Source organism: Eutrema salsugineum, unplaced genomic scaffold, assembly GCF_000478725.1.
Source record: "Eutrema salsugineum unplaced genomic scaffold, Eutsalg1_0 scaffold_10, whole genome shotgun sequence".
In the NCBI taxonomy this organism is placed as follows: Eukaryota; Viridiplantae; Streptophyta; class Magnoliopsida; order Brassicales; family Brassicaceae; genus Eutrema; species Eutrema salsugineum.
The window spans coordinates 4,950,402-4,972,334 of NW_006256908.1; the positions used below are offsets into that span (position 1 = coordinate 4,950,402).

A 21,933-nucleotide genomic window follows, 5' to 3' on the forward strand; every position below is an offset into this window, starting at 1 on the left:
ATTTCAATACATGTTTCCGTAGTATTCAGACCTTGATTCTATATACTTTGTCAATTCTTATCTAGCTAACAATTAATGTAAATGTTTTCAGAGATCATAAAGTCATTCTACACCGTCTCTTACTCAAAGCTTATTTTTGCTATAAGAAATACAGTTTTAAAAATGACCAATTTTAACTATGCAATTTTTTTCTTTCCAAAATACAACTTTAATTCCTTCTTTGAAGATCTCTTATGCACTGTTTTTTCCTTTCTATTTTATTTTAGCTGTTGAGCTTTGAAGAAAAATGTAAGAAATACTCTTTGAAAATCTCTTATGTACAGTAATGAAAAATACTTTTCATACTTCATGCTATATATTTTCGACAAGCTACCATGAAGTGGGATGTGCAGCATATTTATATTATTATCCCAACTTAGTTAATTTGATTTTAGACAATGTTTTTATCGGAGTGCTTTTCGATATGTTAGCCAATATTAACTTATGTCTCTACAAAACTATTATGTATCATGCATGAACAAAATAATAAAAAAAAAATAGTAAGCATGGAGCTACCCTGGCCAAACTACTCGGGCATGAAGAAACTCACCAAAACCAGATCGAATTGTATATGAGGAAGAGAACTAATCAGACAGTCGTAAAAATATAGATGGTTAAAATTAAATGGGAACCAAATCCCGAATGGATATCTGAAATACTCAAAAATACAAATATATATATGTAAAAATATTAGGTATAATTAAATTTGAAATAACAGTAATATCCAAAATTACAATTATAAACCCTGAACTCAAAAGTTCATCACATTGACATTAACCTATAAATAAATAAAAAACAAAATCACCTACAGCTTAGCGCAGAAAATAACCTAGTAGAAATAAAAGGAAAATAGATATCACACTAATTTCAGTATTAGCATGAAATAAAAATATGTTTTAAAAAGTAATATAGAAGAATAAAATACAGAGAAAAAATGCATGGTAGCCAGCACATTATTGTTTGATTTAGAAACAAAATAAAAAATCTTTGTCAACGGTGTCACACTAATCTCAATATTAAAAACAAATTTTAAATAAAATTCATTTAAAGAATATATAACTTCAATATTAAATTTAGACTAAATACTTATTATTGATCAATCTGAATTTTTGTTTCATATAGAGGTATATCTTTAGAAAAAAGTAAGTTATCAATATTACTTTTAAAATAATCATAATATTTATTTCAAATTGTTTCTGTTTTAACATAATTCTATTCAACTTATTTTTTTAGAGTTTTCTACCAAATATTAATTTAAAATACAAGATTTCATTTAATTTTCAATCTACTAAGTACTATCCAAGAAGGAGCCATACGCTCCATACTGGATACTTGTTTGATTTTCCGTTTCAGTAGATCAAGATACACCACATACACAAGTGAATGAATTTCACCAGTTGCTCTTTTGGCTGTTGATGGTATTTATATCGTGTATATTGTGTTTGACATTTGACTTAAAACTAAGGGTTCAATTTGTTGTAACACCATTTTATGTCTAGATGGTATTCTCTAGAGGCTTGAGAGAGGAAAACATGCATGTCTCATTGTCGCTAATGTTCCACAAAAACAAATAACACTAGAAAATAGAAATGCACAATTAATTAAATAAATATTGCCATATGACTTAAATAGTTGAATGACTAATAAATGAAGTTTGGACCCAAAATATGTTGAAGTTGCGTTATTTTTTTCTAAAGCTGAATGATATTTTATTAGAAAAATCAAAATACTGAAAAGTTTATAACACCCAAAAAAAAATCGTCAATAGGATCCGTAAATAATGACATTTTTTTAACAAATGTATGGTTAAAGATTTTGCAGTTGAATGCTTTACTTTGTTTTTAGACTGTTTAAATCTCCACTAAAATGATCTTTATAGAAACAAATGTGCTTAATCAAAGTTGCGTTACTATTGTAGTGTTTTGGTAGTTACCTATGTGCAAACCAATAGAACAAATGTGTTGAATATACCAAAAGTCGACAAAAAAAACAGAATATACCCAAAAAAAACAATAGAGGACACTTTCTACCACACATAGGTGAAACTGAAGACCCATAACTACAGGCGGTGGGATCTGCTCCAATCTCACGTGCTCTATCTAACTCAGTCACATGCACAACAACTACCATACCAAACCAGAACCCGAAGATACTCTCTTCCTTTCACTAAACTGATCGTAACCATAAGGATTAACACTTTTTACCCACAGTTCTTTAGTGACATATATAGGCCATAACAAACATGCATAAATACATACAAGGTATGCACATATTTATATGTATATATTCATTAGTCGTATAGAATGTTTATTTAGAGAGACTTTTGATGTTGGACAGTCTTATCTAGATGGTGTTGTCTTCCTGAGACTCGTCGAGAGGGAAACACGTCTCGTCACCGCCGGTGTTCCACAAGAAATTAGCGTAATTAGCGGCGTAGAAAGAGTTGGTCGGATCGGCATCGATTGCTTCCAAGAAAGTCTCCTCAGCCGCCCAAAGATCGTCCCGTGCTCTCCATAAGAACGTCGCGTATTTGCTTAGCGCCTCCGCGTCTTTCGGTTCCACTCCTACCGCTCTCTTGAAGTACGCTTCCGCTCTGTTACACGACAATGTCATATGAAATCACGTGAGACACTAGTTTATTAGAGATAAGTAAGACCATGTGTGAATGTCTTAAAGATGAGATGCATTAAAAAGCCAAAAGATTCATATGATGATGTGTATTGCGTATAGGTGATAGAACGTGACAGAATTGTCTAGCTAATATTTAAAAAAACAAAAAAAGATTGGTTAAAAATCAATAGAATCACCATGTAAAATATAAAGTAATATGATGGCTTCAAGGACCCTATCAATAAAATGATTAGAATCTATAATGCTTAGAAAAGTGTTTAGTCTACGTAAACTACAATACTATTTTAGCTATAAATTAGAGCCAATAACATAAACATGGGTTAATTAGAATGGGTGGGGAATAAATCTAGAGGAGAAATAGTGAGGCAATGACTTTTGACAAAGCCACCTTTTAACTTGTTTTTGATATTTTGGTGGGGAGTCTTCAAAACTACACCGTGAACTTAACTTTCATCAAAACCCCAAAGACTCAAAAATCATTGGTTAGAACAAATCCTATTTCTGTATTTATTCCCTTGTGAGATATTTTTATGTACTGTCTTCATCTTACTCGAAGAGGAAAAGAATTGGTTCAACACTATTGGTCGGTTATATTCTGCTGATGCAATTATTATGACAAATTTAAGCTTATTGAATTTCCACAAACATGCCCCACTAGTGAATAGAAAAATTCATCGAGTACTGCGCGTACTTTTGACTGTTAGCAATCAACTTGCAGCCTCAGGATTCACACCCCGAAGAATCTAAAAGGAAGATTCGACCCTAACTTCAAGTTTACTCAAACTTAAAACAAAAACCTAAGATTAAAATAAAATTTAACCGAAAACCCATGACTTAAGTACTGGGAGTGAAACGTTTAGTTACCTGTCATAGTCATTAGAGACGATGTAGAGGAACTGAGCATAGTTAGCGAGTAGGAGAGGATTATTAGGCTCCTGAGACAATCCTGTTTGGTACAAAAGCTCTGTTTTGAAGTAATCCATGTGTTCCTCTGCTTCTACTCGAGCATCCAAAGGAGAAACAAACCGCATCCTCGTCTCGTGATCCAACGCATTGTCTATCTTCGAATACTGCATTTTCTCTGCTTCATCCACTATCGAGTTCCATAGCCTAAGTTCATCTTGTCCCGATACTGATGTCTCCGACTCTGTATTAGTCGTTAACCCGAATGTCGATGATGATGACAACTGTGAAGCTCCTTCCGGTATGATTGTTCTGAACTGTTCTGATCCATCGAATCCATCACCGTCTGTTCCGCTTAACACCGGCCGGATGTTTCCTCCGCCGCCGTTATTGTTACCGCCGACGGAAGCTGTATTCCCGTTGGGAGACGATACAAAGAACGTTTTCACCATCGAGGAATCGAACTTCTCGTTTGTTTCAATGGCGGTTGTTACGGTGGTCGTCGGAGGATGAGGAGCGGCGGCTAAAGCGGGGTTGTTGCTAACGATCGAGTAAACCGTGAAATTCGCGAGGAGGATCATGACGTAAACCATCAACGTAGGCGTCGCTGAGAAGACTTGTTGGAACAACCAAACGAACGATGCGTGCATCTCTTCTCTCACTCGTTGCAGTATCCCTTGCAAGTCTTCGTAGAATAAAATCTCTCTCATATGTAGAGTAAAGCTTTGGAGCTCTCGAATCATGAACACCATTGACGAGAAGGCTTTGTTCATCGAGCCACACGCGGATTCTCCGGCTTGTTTAGCTCCTTCTTCCCACTGTCTTCGCTTCTTCTTTATGATCCGAAGCGAGAGAGGAAGATCGACGCTGTTTGCTTTCATTTCGATGCTCGAGAAATGCACCGTCTCGTGCCATGGCGGCTCGATTGAATCTCGAATTAGTAAATTAGGTTTCTCCATTGAGGTGTAACTATGATCGTGGATTATCATCAGATCGGAATCGCTGTTCGTAACTCTATCTTCGTCCTCGGAGACATTGAATCTGAGAGTTAGCTCCTGGATTTTTTTCGAAAACTCCTCATCGGAGAAGGGACCTAAGCTCGCGCTGCAAACTCTTCGAATCGACTGGGATTTGGTTGGTCTAGATGGTTCCCATAGCTCGCAGGATTTGGAACGGTGGAGCTTCGTCGACGGAGATCCGAAGAGAGACGAACGGTTCACGAAACGACATGATAGAAACCGTCCATCGTGTACGGTGGTGCTCCGTCGTCTTGAAGGGGTTGATATGGCCCCGGAAGCTAGTGTTTGAGAAGGGGAAGAGGAAGAAGGATGAGCCGCGAATTGAAGGAAGGTAGAAGTGGAAGCTACTTTCACCTCCATTGGAAAAAAATTCCTATATGAGGCAGAGAAAATCTGGATAGATTCTACTTTCTGTAACAATGGCTTTTCTAAATTGATTCACGCCTTCCTGTAAATCAAAATGAGAATGGAAGAGTTAGATTCCACAAACGAATCATTGCAGATGGAAATCAGATCTCAGAAAGCTAATGTCACGAGAATCGATGGAAATGTCAGAGATAAATTATTAGATTGTGAAATCTACGATTCAACGAATTAGAGAACCGAGAGCGAGAGAAAGAAGGGAGAGGAAGAAAGACTAACCGTCAAAGAACGCAAGTTACGTCAGAAATTTTCTCGCTGAAACTTTTCTCGGGAAAATCCTGAAGCGGAGTAGCACACGAGGGAGACGCTTCACTTTATTAGTGGAACGCGGAGAGAGAGAAAGTGAGACGATGACCTTTATATAACAGACGCGATTGGGTTTGCGCACGAGTTTATCAAAAATATCGAAAAAGTAAATTAAACTCGAAAATAATATAAATATCACCGGGTTAAAGCCGGTTAAACAGCGACGCTCAAAACCTGACAAACAAGTAGCCGGTCCCGAGAAGGCAAGAACCGACTCACATGATAAACCGGAGAGCCACTAGGATTTTTATATCCGACGGTTTTAAATAAGCCACGTGTTCAAATTGATTTTCTTCTCCCAGCCTATTGGGTTCTTGTTTTTCGTCATTTTCTGACACTAGATGTTTAGAAATTTAAATTATTTTAAAAAAACCGATCAACGGTCTTGGAAAAGCCACGTAGGTAATTTGGTATTAAAATAAATCAACTAGGAGCGTGAAAATAACAGCCGGACGAAAAGAGTGGGTCCATAGTGTCCATGTAATCTGGTAATATTGCGATTTACGTCTATGTTCTCATTCTCGTTTTTTTTTTGGCTCTCTGTGTTTGGTATTTTGATTTTCCCTCGTTTTTTCCTCTTTTTATTCATTCTTGGTACAAAAATTATATATTCTTCTTTTTTCGTGATTTATCAGTACATATTGTTGGTGGTACGCTCCGCTCCCGGTTCGTACCGGTTAAAGATCGAAATCAGCCCAATTAACCCGGTTTACGATAGTCTTAGCCGAAATGGGTCTGACCTGACAGCGCGGCCCATGAGAAAGAAGCCCAGCAACAAGAGGCGGTGAGAGCTGAACGAGAAGCCCTAGAACATCTTCTCGCTTATGTACTATAAATAGTAGAATTGTTACTGTAGAAGGGATCTTTTCGGACCCAGAGAATAGAGACCTGAATATTGTATTGAGTTCGTCGAGAGACCTCCGAACTGAACGAACTGTAATTGGATACTTAATAAATCTCAATCAATTTAATCTCCCGAACTCGAATTACCGAACTGACCCCTAATAGTTGAGAACCACAATCGATAATTGGCACCCACCGTGGGGCCGATTCGGTAATCGACCTCGAAGACATGACGATCGACGATGGACAACCGACCTCAGTCCAGGTCGGAAGCCAAACGACCTGTATTGACGACTCCACCCAGGTCGGAGGGCATACGGGGGAAGGCGAGCAAAGCCCCGTGCGACCTCAACCTGTAGCACAGCATATCAGGGCAGAACCGAGCTCAAGCACCGGAGCTCATCAGGCTTCGCCAGCTGCCTTCGATCCAACCGCACTCATGAACGCCTTCGCTGCTCAGATGCAAGAGCTGGTTCGAAGCAACGATGCTAAATTCGTAACACCTCGAAGGCATTGCTTTGGATTGGTTCTCGAGATTGGAAGCCGACTCCATCGATAACTACAAGGAGCTTTCGACTAAATTCGCAAAGCATTTCTAGATGTTCATTGGGCAGAAAACCCGTAACTCCGAGCTGTGGGAGATATCACAAGGTGAAAACGAATCACTCCGAGACTTCATGGCACGTTTCAAGCAAATCGTGGCGCACTGCACGGTGGACGACGAGGCCGCCCTCGAAGCCTTATACCAGAAAACATGGTACAAATCACCTTTTCATAAAGAGCTTCGCAGGAACAGACCCCTCACCCTCGAGGACGCGCTCCACAAGTCAAACATCTTCATCGCGGAAGAAGAAGAAGAGGCCGCCAAAGATCGGCAGTATTCAGCGTCAAAGCCCGGCCAGACCTTGACCGCAAAGGATAATTCAGAAACAAAAGTCCAGTCCGGCAAACCGCGCGGAGTAGTGAACCAGGCAGGACTGTCAAATCAAAAGTCAGGACGGCCGCCGAAATCTTGGAACACATGGCATAAAGACGACGATACGCCGCTAAGCGAACATTTTTGCGAATATCACGAGCGATATGGGCATAGCACGGAGGAATGCCGACATCTGAGGGACTTCTTACTTCAACAGTTCCGCAAGGGCGAGATCGACACCGCAGACCTGCCTAAACCGGGACCACGGCGACCGAACCCGCGACCAAACATACCCGGGAATTAAGAGACTGCTAAGGCAGCCGACTCTGATGAAGAACAGGTTGCTCCCCCTAAGCGAAACCGCGAAGCACCAAATAGAGAAACGAACGTACCTAAAACTAGGAAGAAGGTCAATATGATTATGGGAGCCCTCGAATCATGCAATTATTCCGTTCGAGCCCTCAAAGAGTACAGCCGGCAAGCATCGAGTTCGCAACCCCAGACAACGGTTACAACCGTACCACTGTTATTCACCGAAGCCGACCTGCGGGGAGTACATATGCCTTATAACGATTGCCTCGTCGTGGAGCTTCAGCTCGAAGACGTTGAAGTAAGCAGGATGTTAATCGACACGGGTAGTTCGGTAAACGTCATATTCAAGGAAACACTCAAGAATATGAACTTTCCGGATTCCGAGATCAAGCCTTATATGGAATCATTGACCGGATTCACCGGAGAAAAAACAAGGACAGTAGGAACGGTGAAGATACCCATTTATGTCGGCGGGTCAGCCCGAATGATTAAATTCCTGGTTCTCAACAAACCGGCAATATACAATGCGATTTTGGGGACGCCATGGCTGTTCGACATGAAAGCCGTCGCTTCAACGTTTCATCAGTGCGTCAAGTTCCCGACCCCGTCAGGAATTTTCACCCTCAAAGGAAGCCAGACCGCGTCCCGACTATGTCATCTCACCGAGTGCAAGCTTAGTCTCGCATGAACATGCGTCATCAGCCCCTTTCAGGAAGGTCGTGCGGCCGCAGTAAGTCAGTTCGGTCCACCCAAACAGAGCCAGGTCGACCAAGTCTGCATTGATCCGACAGATCCAGAAAAATGTGTCGGCATAGAGGCCGAACTCGACAACAATATTCGGGAAGCACTCGTCAGCTTCCTCCAGAAGAACGTCTCCACATTCGCATGGAATATCAGCGACATGCCCGGAATCAGTCCAGACATCACTTGCCACGAGCTGAACATCGATCCTACATATAAACCTATCAAGCAAAGAGGCGCAAGCTCGGACCCGAGAAAGCGCGAGCGATCAACGATGAGGTCGAAAAATTGCTCAAAGCCGGTTCGATCACGGAAGTTCGATACCCGGACTGGCTAGCAAACCCGGTAGTCATGAAGAAAAAGAATGGGAAGTGGAGGATCTGCGTCGACTTCACCGACCTTAACAAAGCTTGTCCCAAAGATAGTTTCCCACTACCGCACATTGATCAGTTGGTAGAGGCAACTGTCGGCAACGAACTGTTATCTTTCATGGATGCCTTCTCGGGGTATAACCAAATCCTAATGCATCCGGATGATCGGGAAAAGACTTCGTTCATCACAGATCGAGAAATCTACTGCTATAAGGTCATGCCGTTCGGTCTCAAGAACGCGGGAGCCACGTATCAAAGACTCGTGAACCGCATGTTCTCCAGTCAGCTCGGAAAAACGATGGAAGTATACATTGATGACATGCTGGTTAAATCCCTGCACGCTAAGGACCACGTATCTCACCTATCAACGTGTTTCAACATTTTGAACGAGTACGGGATGAAACTCAACCCCGCCAAATGCACCTTCGGCATAACAGCTGGCGAGTTCCTGGGTTACATCGTCACCGAGCGCGGCATCGAGGCTAACCCAAAGCAGATATCCGTAGTTCTAAACCTACCTTCCCCGACTTCAAAAAGGGAAGTGCAAAAACTCACAGGCCGAATCGCCGCTCTGAACAGATTTATCTCCAAATCGACGGATAAGTGTCTGCCTTTCTACCAGTTGTTGCGAGGTAACAAGCATTATACCTGGAGTGCCGAGTGCGAAGATGCTTTCAAGCAGCTGAAAACGTATCTCTCGACTCCCCCCATCCTAGCTAAACCCAAGAATGGCGAGATGCTGTTCTTATATATCGTTATTTCCGCTTCAGCGGTTAGCAGTGTTCTATTCCGCGAAGATAGGGGGAACATCGTCCCATATTATATGTCAGCAAATCGCTAAGTGACGCCGAAGCCAGATACCCGACTTTAGAAAAGTTGGCGCTCGCAGTGGTGACTTCTGCTCGGAAACTTCGGCCATATTTTCATTCCCATTCAATCACAGTCTTAACCGACCAGCCGCTCCGAACCATTCTACACAGTCCAAGCCAATCAGGTCGCCTCGCGAAATGGGCCGTCGAGCTAAGCGAGTACGATATAGAATACAAGAACCGAACTAGCGTGAAATCCCAAGTACTCGCCGATTTTCTGATCGAGCTCCCAAAAGAGTTCGTTGTCGAACAGCTGCCCCTGAGCTATGGATTCTACATGTCGATGGATCGTCATCGCACCGGGGATCAGGTGTCGGAATCCGCCTATAGTCTCCAAGCGGCGAGATCCTCGAACAGTCGTTCCGCCTTGAATTCTCATCATCAAACAATGAATCTGAGTACGAAGCCGTACTTGCCGGACTACGATTGGCTAAAGGGCTCGGTGTGCGACATATTCACGCTTTCTGCGATTCGCAGCTCGTCGCGAGTCAATTAAGCGGAGAATACACGACCAAAAACGAACGAATGGACGCGTACCTAACAACGACTAAGGCACTCATCTCGCAGTTTGAGACGTTCGAACTCACCAAAATCCCTCGCGGCGAGAACTTGTCCGCCGACGCGTTAGCCGCCCTAGCTTCCAGTTCCGACCCGCATATGAAGAGAAAAATCCCGGTCGAGAGTATCTCTGAACCAAGCATCAAGACCGCGCTGAAATGCAATGTTGCCACCCGACGACGGAACTATGACGAAAATCCGACCTCGTCAAAAACGCAACGCAAGAATGCCAAGCAGGTTCTTGAGGATAATGCCGAACAGACTCTCGAGGATCCAGCCGCCGATCACGACTTCGAGCACATAACTGAAGGAATTCATAGCCCATCAACCAGTGAAAACCAGGGGAACGAGTCCGCCGAAGATTGGACAGCCGAACTGCGAAAATACCTCCTCAACGGCAAAGTCCCTGAAGACAAATGGGCTGCTCGCCGTCTTAAAGTCTGGGCTGCTCACTACACAATGCATAAAGATAAACTGTACCGTTGGAGCGTATCCGGAGTACTCTTGGCCTGCGTCTCAGGGAACGATATAGTCGAGATCATGCGCGAAATCCACGAAGGATCCGGTGGTAATCACTCAAGAGGTCGATCCCTTGCTCTGAAAATCAAAAAAACCAGCTATTTTTGGCTGACAATGAACGCGGACTGCGAGAAGTTTGTCATGAAGTGCGATAAGTGCCAGCGATATGGTCTAATGATTAACGTGCCGACCGAGCTGCTGCAAACCAGTACGGCCCCGTACCCTTTCATGCGGTGGGCTATGGACATCGTTGGCCCTTTATGCCGATCAACAAGTCAAAAACAGTACATCTTGATTATGACTGACTACTTCACAAAATGGGTTGAGGCCGAAGCGTACTCGGAGATCACCGCACTGGACGTACAAAAATTCGTTTGGAAGTATATCATTTGCCGCCATGGGGTCCCTCACGAGATCATCACGGACAACAGACCACAATTCATTGCTGAGACGTTCAATGATTGGTGCGCGAAGTTCAAAATTCGTCTCAGTTTCTCGACTCCGCGATATCCGCAAGGCAACGTTCAAGCCGAAGCAACCAACAAAACCATCCTGGACGGCATAAAGAAGCGTCTTGAGGCTAAGAAAGGCACTTGGGCGGACGAACTCGACGGAGTCTTATGGTCGCATCGAACTTCTCCCAGACGATCGACTGGGCAATCCCCCTTCTCCTTAGCATACGGACTTGAAGCACTCTGTCCGGCAGAAGTCAGCATCCCAACATTAAGATATTCCGTGTTCCCTGAAAACCCCAACCTCAACGACCAGAGGATGCTCAACAACCTCGATAACTTGGAAGAACAGCGAACCTTAGCTCTTCTCCGAATCCAGAACTATCAAAAGCTCGCTGCTCGCTATTACAACAAGAAAGTGCGAGGTCGGCATTTCGATGAAGGCGACCTCGTTCTGCGCAAGGTGTTCCACTACACCGAGGAGTTAAACGCCGGCAAGCTGGGAACGAACTGGGAATCGTCAAGCCCGGAGTTTACGAACTCATGCAACTCGACGGAACGCCGATCCCGCGATCATGGAACTCAGCCAACCTCAAACGATACTACTACTAAGTCCCAGCTACCACGAGCTCGGATTTAAAAAAAAAAAAAAAAAAAGTCCGGCTCCGACCGAACTCACCCCTGTAAACTGAACTACGAGTGGCTTGATTCCTTGCAAAAGAGTAGGTAGGCAGCTCGATTCCGAGTCCAGCTACAAATCCAATAAAAATCCATCTTTTTCATTTTGTCACTAACTCCACATATCGATTCCCCGGCCAGGAGATCGAACTAAGTATTCCCCATGAATACAATCTTAAAAGCCGAGATCCGTCTCGCCCGCATCCCCACGGTGCCCACTATTCAAAGCCGGAACCCAATCCGCACTCATTCTTCCGAACAGCAATCCGCCAACCGCAATTCAAGTTCGGAGAGCCCCCCGAGTTCGCCTGCATCGTCACAATAACATCACGAGCTCCGAATCCAACGAAAACAAGCCGAACTCCCAACAGTTCGCACTAAAATATGAGAAAGGAAAGTTCTAAGTAAAAAATCGCGATAAAACAAAATCATATTCGTTTCATTAAATACCCGAAATTGCCGAACTAGACAGCAACAAATACAACGCCCAAAAACGGCGACCAAAACGAATCATTAAGTTAAGACCCGAGCTAAGCGGGTAAGATAGTCTTTACAACAACATCAAAATAAAGTTAAGGAAAACTAGAGGAATCATTGGCGAGCGACGGACGCCGGACTCTTCAGACTCGCTGCCTGATCAGCCGAGATGGACCTGGAGTTCGAGCCAAACTGATCCAAGCCCTCCGGAACCTGCGTCCCCGGCGGAAGCACAATCCTAGGGATAAGATCGTCGTCACTCGGGAGGAGGAAGTCTTCGTTCTCAAACCACGGAAGAGGGACGGCATCGACCTCCTTCGTGCAGTTCTTGACCCTACGCGCATACGTCTCCACGATGTGAGACGGGACGATCATGTTATGCTCCCTCCTAAGGAAGTCGCAGAAGCTGACCAGAGCTGTCGCCTGATTGAGCTTGAGGAACGGCGCCTTCCGAAGCTTAGCCTAGTCCATGAAGTCCTTCATCTTGGCAAGCTTCCCCTGGCACTTGCCTCTGAGCACGGCCATCATCTTCCAGCCCTTTGACTCGGCGTCTCGATACTTTCGCCTCTCGAGCTCGCTCGCCTAGAACGACTTGGACAGAGCGTCCATATCCCCCTCCAGCTCGGTAGTCCGCTTCTCCAGAGCCCCTACCTGCTCCTTCAAGGCAGCGTTCTCCTTATCCTTTTCGGTGAAGGCTAGGACAGCAGCCTCGTACCTTTCTTTTTCGTCCCGGTACGACGCTTCCAAAAACGCCCTCTCAGCCGCAACCTCGGCGTTAATTTTTCTCAGCCTCTCGACCTCGGAGTCGTACTCGCGAACAAGCTCGTTGGTATCACAGACGAGCTGAAAGTGGAAATCGAAGTCAGACATTCCAAGATTAAGAAATTTCTAAGTATTCAAGATAGAGAGAAGCTTACAGCAGAGGCAGATTTCGCGACCCGAGCATAAGACTTGGGGCGGAAGAGATCCTTCGTCTCAGGCATCGGAGACGAGGCCAGCACGATCTGCCTGAAGACCTCAGCGCAGGCAGTCGAGTCATCAAAAAAGGACCGGTCTTTGTTGTACTGAAGCCGGACTGAAAAAGAGGATGAGTCAGAGGTCCGACGCCTCTTGGACGACCTCAGGTTTCCGGTCTCAGCTGCCGGATCCGCTGGGGAAATCTGAGAAGCATTAGCGACTCGCGAAGAACGAGAGTCCCCTCGCTCGCAGCAGTCTCGGGATCACCACCCCTCTTCCGAGACGATTTCTTCGAGGACTTGCCCTTCTTCCTCATCCTGCTCACCAATTTCTCCATTTGAGGCTCAGGAGTCGCCTCAGGAACACTAGTTCCCGCCACGTCGCCCTCCGGTACCGCAACCGGGATCAGAGGGTCAACCGGGCTGACCGGGACATTGTCGACTTCGTCCCCGATAGCGGCTTCAACGCCATCACCGGCCTCATTCCCGTCGAGACCGAAAATATCGATCAGGGCATTATCTTCTTTCTCGTCAGCCCCAAAGTCCATCATAGGAATGTCAGATCTGTCGAATGCCATCCTTCTCTGACTTGACTTGCTGATTTTCCTCGTTTTCTTCTTCTTCGGTACCGGCCTCGACGAGCTGGGTTCCGCCTTAGTTTTGGCTAGAAAAAAAAAAGACAAGTGTGTCAACCATAAATAAAAAAAAACTAAGTGATAACAAATTCAAGACGACCCGAGAATTCATACCTCTATCCTGAGCTCTCTTTATCCGGCGGTCGATCTTCTCCCGATAGGCAAGGGGCCAACGGCGCTGTCCGGCGAGACTTAATTGCTTTGCAAGGTCGGACGTGAGGGAGCGTTGAATGAATCCTGGAACGTGACGATCTGCATAAGCAAAGAATTTTTCTCAGTATCGACCAAGGAACAGGAGAGTCAACCATGAGATATGTACCGAAATCGACACTCCAGCCAGTCCGGAACGTGCTCTCCGGATTCTCAGCAGATAACGAGTCAACGCGAACAAAGAAGTAACTCTGATCCCAGTTCGGGAATTTGCTAGCCTTGTTCCCTGTGACCAGGTCGAACTTCGGGTTGCAATTCACTGACAGAAACCAGCTTTTGGCCGACGAGACCTTCATAATAAAGAGCTCCTCGAATTGGGCCACGTTGATGTGAGCCCGGACGTCACACCCGAGCTGGAGAATCCCAACAAAGTTTACGATCGATGCCGGCTGAAGTTGCAATATCGCGCAGCCGCGACGATTGCAGTAGGCGAACAACAAGCGGGGCAAGGGGAAAGTCAATCCGGCCTCGCGGAAATAGGCCTCGTAGACACAGATAAAACCCTCGGGTGCATCCCAAGGGCGCTCTTCCGGTTCAGGAACTTGAATAATGATTCCAGGAAGGGCTCCGCCGATCAACATAGCAGCCCGAACCGTTTCCGGAGATGACAAGGTAGACTTCACCGGGGCACATACACATGGCCGATCCACGATCAACATCATATCATCGTCGTCTGGATCCTGCGCTCCTCCTTCCCCGACCTCGTGCAATAGAGCGTCCTCATCTGTCTTCACATCAGGTTCCCGCCCCTGGACCAGGTCGGTAGGAACTTGGCCTTCGGGCTCGCGGAGATCTCGATCCATCCGTTCTGGAGCCCGAATTGGAACTCGGCTACCAGAGCCGACCTCGACGACACGGGAATTCTTGCGAACCAAGGAAGCGTTCGAAGAATGTTCTGTAGATCCCGAGCTCGAGATGTTAGTAGAAGTTTCCTCCCTACGGTGTTTGGGAAGAATGGCGACCTCGGAATTAGAGGAAGAGTCGGAAGACATCGTCGGAGAACTCAAGAGAACAACCGTCGACGAGAGAGCACGGCGGACGGCGACCGGAATTCTAGAGAGAGAGAAGAAAATTTAGAGAGAAGGGAGAGCAAATACCTTGGCAGTAGGAGCGAAAGTGAGAAATGGGGAGAGCTGAACCGTATTTATAGAAGAAGAGCGAATCATTGTGACTTCTCGAGTTCCGCGCCTCGTAACGTTTCGATTTCCTGCCTAAACTGACGCGTCTTTTTAGTTCCCCGCGAGCGAAAATACTTAAATACCCTTGCCAAGACACCGGAGGAATGAAGAAGGGTGTAAGTCGAGAACTCGACGTCACCGACCTCGGTCTATAACCGATCCAGTCCCAAATCGGCAAAAGTCAGTCAGGTCCATTTGCCAAACTGGGGGGGGACATACTGTTGGTGGTACGCTCCGCTCCCCGGTTCGGACCGGTTAAAGACCGAGACCGGCCCAATTGAACCCGGTTTACGATGGTCTTAGCCGAAATGGGCCTGACCTGACAGCGCAGCCTATGAGAAAGAAGCCCAGCAACAAGAGGCGGTGAGAGCTGAACGAGAAGCCTTAGAACATCTCCTCGCTTATGTACTATAAATAGTAGAAATGTTACTGTAAAAGAGATCTTTTCGGACCCGGAGAATAGACCTGAATATTGTATTGAATTCGTCGAGAGACCTCCGAACTGAACGAACTGTAATTGGATACTTAATAAATCTCAATCAATTTAATCTCTCGAACTCGAATTACCGAACTGATCTCTGAATAGTTGAGAACCACAATCAACATATATGACAGATTTTTTTCTCTTTTTTATTTTATCTAAATACGAGTGATTCAAATTGATGGATTTACCAAAAACATCATAACAATAGTATACATGATTTTCTTCACAAAAAAAAAAAACAATAGTATACATGAAAGTTGGGATCAATATTTTCTATTGTTATCACAATACATGAAATGTGAGATCAATCATTTTCTAATGTTGCAAGGAACGACATACCGTATATAGAAAATTATGTTACCAAGGTAAATTGGGAAATTAGAAAAGTTGGCACAGAATATGTTACCAAAGTAGCGACAACAATAAGTTACCACAATACTCGTACAATAATTGTATCTTCAAGATTATGATTACACTGTTGATGTATATGACTATGCAGTTCAACTTTTTTTCTATTACCAATAAGTCTATGATCTGCAGTCCATAAATTTTGTTGGCTAGAGAACTGCATATATATGCTGCATATTATTAGCCATCTTTTAATCTTGAAACACAATTTGTAAAATATCGCCTAGCTAATACAACTTGTAGAACTAAAAACACCTGACTGACTATTATATGTATAAGCAAGTCATTTCTTGATTTACAATGATTGTAACAAATAACTAAATAAGTGATGGATGAAATGTATTGCTCATTTTGGGTTCATGTCCGATCGAAGGAAAATGAACTATTTTGGTAATTTATTGAATGCATGCATCATTTGAGTTCTATTTGGAGTATTTGTAGATATGATACTCCGATCTCCGATCCAGTAGACCACATGTAACTAGTTATGCAAACCGAAACCTAACCGAAAAATCGATGTCAAGAAAAAACACAAGTGTGATGACCGGTGATATATATCTTGTTGGAGCGGACCAAAATGATGAGAGGGGTGAAAAATAGACGGTGGAGAAGGAGAGAAAGATCTGCGCCAACTTGCCGTAAGCTAAGGTCGTTGAGACAGCGACATTAGAAGAAGATGAAGAATTGACGGCTCTCGTTTGGTATTTGCTCATATCTTCTTAACGGTTGATATTTATTGTTCTTTCATTGGACTCTTCTCACACATCATTGATTGTATATTTATTCATTCCCTAAGTTTATTCAATTTCATTTAAATCACTTACGGTTGAATCTAGCCCCATCATGATTTTATACCTTTAATTATTTATTATGGTCTCTATTTGGACCATCGAGAAAATTCGTTGGAAAAAAATGGGGATTTAATATAATAGTTATATCGTCTCGTGACTATAGGAATATCGGATGTGAAATGTGTTGTTGAAACATAGTTCGAAGGAACTTATACATTCGTTTTAGAGAAGTTATTAAGTACAGTCGATATAGACAACTGAATTTAATTTTTTTTTTGTTACATGGAGTAAGTTTTACCAACTTTAATTAATGTATGATTGGAATCGCCGGAAGAAGAATGGTAGATGTAAAATAAGAACATATTAAGAGCAGTTGTGTGTGTGTGTGATTTTTTCCGTACTGACACAGAACAAATCATTTTTTTGCTATAGGACACATAATAAATCATACTCATCCTTATCTTATTAACAAAAAGTTTACATACATCTTATAAATCCCTGTTGTGATGATAATTTATTTTATTTTTACCATCAGCCCATCACAATGTTGATGTGGACCATCGACGGTAGGTTAAATCATGCGGGATCCACTTATTTCTATTAAAATATTCTCGTATTTTCAGCATGGCTCGTCAATTTAAGTAATATATGTTCTTTACAGTTTATATCTAGCTAGTGAGAGATGGTATACATATGAGGTTATTTGTTTTGTCTGTTGGGAAATATACAATTCAAAAAGGTGAAAATATGTTGGTTGTGAATTATGTAAGTGATGAAGGGCAGCGACAAGTATTATCAGAGTATTAAGACAAATCAGAAAATCAAACACTAAATGTCCGAAAACGTATGGAGGGTAAATAGAAACAAATAGAAAAATGGTAGAAGACACCATGTGATATTAAGGGGTTTGGTTTATGAAGATTGATATGATGGACGGTGGGCAAAAAGAAGATATTATGGGCATTTTCATGCGGGTAAGAGTGCTGAGATCAATTGCATACTGGTCGTTTAGAAGGTTTGGTCGTCTATCAGTTTCTTCAGAGATCTTTTTGTTGGCGAAAATCACTCCCAACATACACTCAAATTAAGTGTCACTAGCTCATAAATTCCAGATTTTCTTGAAAATGGTACAAAATCTCTCAAATATGAATTCCAACAAAGAGACGAGATCACTCACAAAAAGAAATATTTCACTATGTTTTTCGATTAAAAAAACCCTGCGGAGTTGGAAACTTTTTTATATAACTAAATCCAACATTTTATGAATTTAGATGAACTCAACAATATAAATTTTATGTAATTGAAACAATATAGAGCCAAACACATGCTTAGGAAAATCTTAGAGAAGTGGCTCTTGATAAGATGCTATAGGCAATTTGAGAACCAAAAGGAGAGAGATATTACAAAGGCCACCACTGACTCTTATCATCTCTTATCTTCTATCTACCTAGTATTTTATCGAAAACTTCCTTCATTTTCCTCTTATGTATCTATACATTAGTTGCTTTTTTTGGCTACGTATCATATAATATATCATCAATTTATATGTGGATATCCATTTTTTTCATAAACTATCTAATGAACCAGATAGATCAAGAAAATATCTTCCCGTCGTTTTTATGTCGATAGCTTATAATTGAACGATATACATGAGGGAATAAATAAATATAAGTGCATTGACACATCGATCACCTAGATATTTCTATCTTCTGATCCAAAAGTTCTGGATTATATAATTCTGATATATCGAGATTGAGGGTGAAATCTTATTAGAAGTTTAAAACTACAAGTTTAAAACGAATCAAATGCTAAAATGCCATAAATCGCTGAAGAAAGAGCCCCAATGCCATCGTTCGTATAATCAATTCCTTTTTATTTTTTTTTAAATAGCAAAAAAGTGGTTGTTTACTACCCTATACATGAATGTCTCGTTAATTACAACAATATCTGGGCATTTGAAAACTCACCCAATTAAAATCGGATTCGACCCGCATTTCTTTGTATTTACCCTAATTTACTTTACCATTTTATCAGTTCCTGGAAAAAAACCTCCACACAGTTAATTGAAATTCGAAAAAAGATTTGAGAGAGTTTTCCGGCGTAAAATCCGGCGAGTGTTGATAGAAGTTAACCGATTGCGTTCGTTTTATTTCTACTCCACCATCTACAACTTCCGTTTTAATCGATTTCTCCATCTTCGGTTCGTTACGACTTCTCCATGACTCGTGTGAAACAAAAAGGCGTCGAGTATGAGTCAACTGAAAGTCGGAAAACGTTGCCTAAAACGGAATCGCATTCTCAAGCCGCAGCGAGAGAATCTGAAGTAAATCCTGAAGCCGCCGATAAAGAGAAAGGAAATATTCCTCAAGCCGTTGTAAACCCTATTCCCACCGAAGCCGCGACAAAGACAAGCGAAGATGTTTGTAGTTCAGAAACAGAAATGGAGAAGGAAACCTCTCCGAATCCTATCGAGGAGACCATAGCCCAAAAAATCCCCACAGAAGATGAAACCGAAACGATAAACCCCATGGAAGAAGAAGAGGAGGCTGAGGGTGATGAAGCAGACGATGGAAAGGAGGAGGGCGAAGAAGAAGAGGAGGGAAAGGAGGGTGAAGAAGAAGAGGAGGGAAAGGAGGAGGGTGATGAAGAAGAGGAAGGAAAGGAGGAGGGTGATGAACAAGATTCGAGAAATGAAGAGGCTGATGAACAAGAGGAGGGAAATGATGAGGCTGAAGAAGAAGAGCAGGAGGCCGAAGAACAAGAGCAGGAGGCTGATGAAAAAGAGGATGAGGCTGAAGAACAAGAGCAGGAGGGTGAAGAACAAGAGCAGGAGACTGGATGTTATCGAAGTAGAAGTGTCGGATGTTGCAGTTTATCTTGTTTTCTGGATGTTATGTTTTTCTTTTAAGTTGCAGGTTATGTTGTTTGCGGATGTTTAGTTTATGTTGTGGATTTTATGTTTGATATTCGAATTTGGACATTTGTTTGGATTTGGGACATATTAGGACAATAATGGTCAACTCTTTGGGATTTAGGACAATAAAGAACAACAAGGTTAAACGGTGTAGGACAATAAAGGACCACAAGGTTCAACAAAGTAGTTCAATACAGGACAACAAAGTTAAACGATGTAGGACAATAAAGGACAACAAGGTTCAACAAATTAGTACAATAAAGGACAACAAGGTTCAACAAAGTAGTTCAGTAAAGGATAACAATGTAGTTCAATAAAGGACAACATAGTTAAACGATGTAGGACAATAAAGGACAACAAGGTTCAAGAAACAAAGACAACGATGTAGGACAAGGTTCAACAAACGATCTTGAGCTTCAAACTTCCTTCGAGCAACTCTTCTTGGTCACAACAGCCTCAAGAGCTTCAATTCTCGAGATAATGACATCAAACAAAGACTTCATATCCTCTTGAGTTTCTTTTACCATTTCAATCTCTTCAACTATGGCAACCATAAAAACAACCAAAGTACCTACGTCCCCTATCTAACGCTGAATGGTCGGTTAAACAGCCAATTGGAGCAATTCCGTGGTGGCAAACCTTGGGAATTCCCATCTGTCTGGGACATGGAAGAATGGTGCGGACTCCATTAACTTCGGGCCCCCACCTGGTGGTCATCCGTAATCCTTCGGCGGAAAGGCAGTCTTTTTTAGGAAGATTTCTTCTTCGACATTATCTTAATCTTGCGAAATTGCTCTGCGGCTGAAACCCTAAAAAAAGGAGGAAGTTCTCAGTAGAATATGAGGAAGAACAATTTAAAGAAAAGAGATTTTAAAAACTATTTAATTATTCTGCCGCCATAGTAAACACATGTGCTTCACGTGCAAATATAATATGATAAGGGTTATCATATAGTTGAACGTACTTGTATTGTTGTCCAATATTTGTAAGAGTTGTACTTTAAGCTTTTTCAAATATTTCCAGTTGACCCATGACCATATACCACATATTGTAGTTGTTTATATTTGTTTGAAGTTTCATACCACAATTAAAAAGTCCTGATTAATCCGTTTTGATTAAATCCAAACATTTGCATTTATCCATCATCATGTGATGAGTATTAGTGAAGACTCTCTTGTTTTATAAGGAGTGTTTAGTGTCAAACCAATATTATGACTCTAAACTTATAATTTGTTATCCCATTTTCTGAAGCTTCCTTAAAACCTCATTTTAGATATCTTTCATTGTTGTCTAGGGTTTGTACTAAACCCCAATTTCATACATATGAAACGTCAATTGTACATCACAAATCCAACATAGTTGTACTAGTTGTCCAGTTGTCCCAATTTCAAACAAATGGTTCGTCACTTGTACATCACAAATACAACATAGTTGTACTAGTTGTCCCAATTTCAAACATATGATTCGTCAATTGTACATCACAAATACAACATAGTTGTACTAGTTGTCCAGTTATCCCAATTTCAAACATATGATTCGTCAATTGTACATCACAAATACAACATAGTTGTACTAGTTGTCTAGTTGTCCCAATTTCAAACATATGATTCGTCAATTGTACCTCACAAATACAACATAGTTGTACTAGTTGTCCAATTTTTCCAATTTCAAACATATGATTCGTCAATTGTACCTCACAAATACAACATAATTGTACTAGTTGTCCAGTTGTCCCAATTTCAAACATATGAAACGTCAATTGTACTTCACAAATACAACATAGTTGTAATAGTTGTCCAGTTGTCCCGATATCTAAACATATGAAACAAATGAAAATGACAACATACGTACATAGCTGTCTAGATGTCCTAAAACATGATTAGATGAAAAAAACACAGTTGTCCAGTTCTTCGTGGGTTACACCTGTTGGTCGTTTGTTCCTGGACTAAACTCCTGGGTTACACCTGTTGGTCGTTTGTTCCGTGAATAATATCCTCCATACTCAAAATTTATGTTGGTGTGGCCAATGCTCATTATATCCTGGTATACGCAGCAAATAAAAAATAATATTACCAATTACGTTTCACAGTTATACCTTTTATACTAGTTGTCCCGAATTTCTCACTATAACATTTGTACTAGTTGTCCCACATTATCAGTCTTAACAGAGACTTGTACTAGTTGTCCCATAATTATCAGTTCTACCATTTGTACTACTTGTCCCGTATCTTTTACTTATACCTTTTGTACCAGTTATCTAAATTCCCAAACTTTCTTGGCTAAAATCTTTGGGTTTCACA

General features: G+C 42.2%; 2 protein-coding genes across 2 annotated transcripts; both read right to left on the minus strand.

Annotated features, from left to right (window-relative positions):
- Nucleotides 1–1,987: 1,987 nt before the first annotated feature.
- On the minus strand, nt 1,988–5,523 carry LOC18027776. Its single transcript, XM_006409967.2, has 3 exons — nt 5,235–5,523; nt 3,535–5,040; nt 1,988–2,632 (listed from the first exon to the last, which is right to left on the minus strand). The coding sequence occupies exons 2-3, from the start codon at nt 4,950–4,952 to the stop codon at nt 2,383–2,385; spliced, it is 1,668 nt and encodes a 555-aa protein (XP_006410030.1). The 5' UTR covers nt 4,953–5,040; nt 5,235–5,523; the 3' UTR covers nt 1,988–2,382.
- Nucleotides 5,524–12,171: 6,648 nt separating this feature from the next.
- On the minus strand, nt 12,172–14,850 carry LOC112081548 (meiosis-specific protein ASY2-like). The gene is made up of 6 exons (XM_024148310.1): nt 13,968–14,850; nt 13,763–13,900; nt 13,247–13,677; nt 12,975–13,121; nt 12,709–12,900; nt 12,172–12,519 (listed from the first exon to the last, which is right to left on the minus strand). Exons 1-6 carry the CDS (start codon nt 14,848–14,850, stop codon nt 12,172–12,174), a joined length of 2,139 nt encoding a protein of 712 aa, XP_024004078.1.
- Nucleotides 14,851–21,933: the final 7,083 nt, after the last annotated feature.

Bases quoted from the DNA above. Each gene is read 5' to 3' on its own strand.
- LOC112081548 (XM_024148310.1), bottom strand. From the start codon at position 14,850: ATGTCTTCCGACTCTTCCTCTAATTCCGAGGTCGCCATTCTTCCCAAA. The intron at 13,678-13,762 runs GTATGAATTCTC...TTTTTTTTCTAG, and splicing joins AAAGAGAGCTCAGGATAGAG to CCAAAACTAAGGCGGAACCC. The intron at 12,901-12,974 runs GTAAGCTTCTCT...TTCCACTTTCAG, and splicing joins TCGCGAAATCTGCCTCTGCT to CTCGTCTGTGATACCAACGA.
- LOC18027776 (XM_006409967.2), bottom strand. From the start codon at position 4,952: ATGGAGGTGAAAGTAGCTTCCACTTCTACCTTCCTTCAATTCGCGGCT. The intron at 2,633-3,534 runs GTAACTAAACGT...GTCGTGTAACAG, and splicing joins GTCTCTAATGACTATGACAG to AGCGGAAGCGTACTTCAAGA.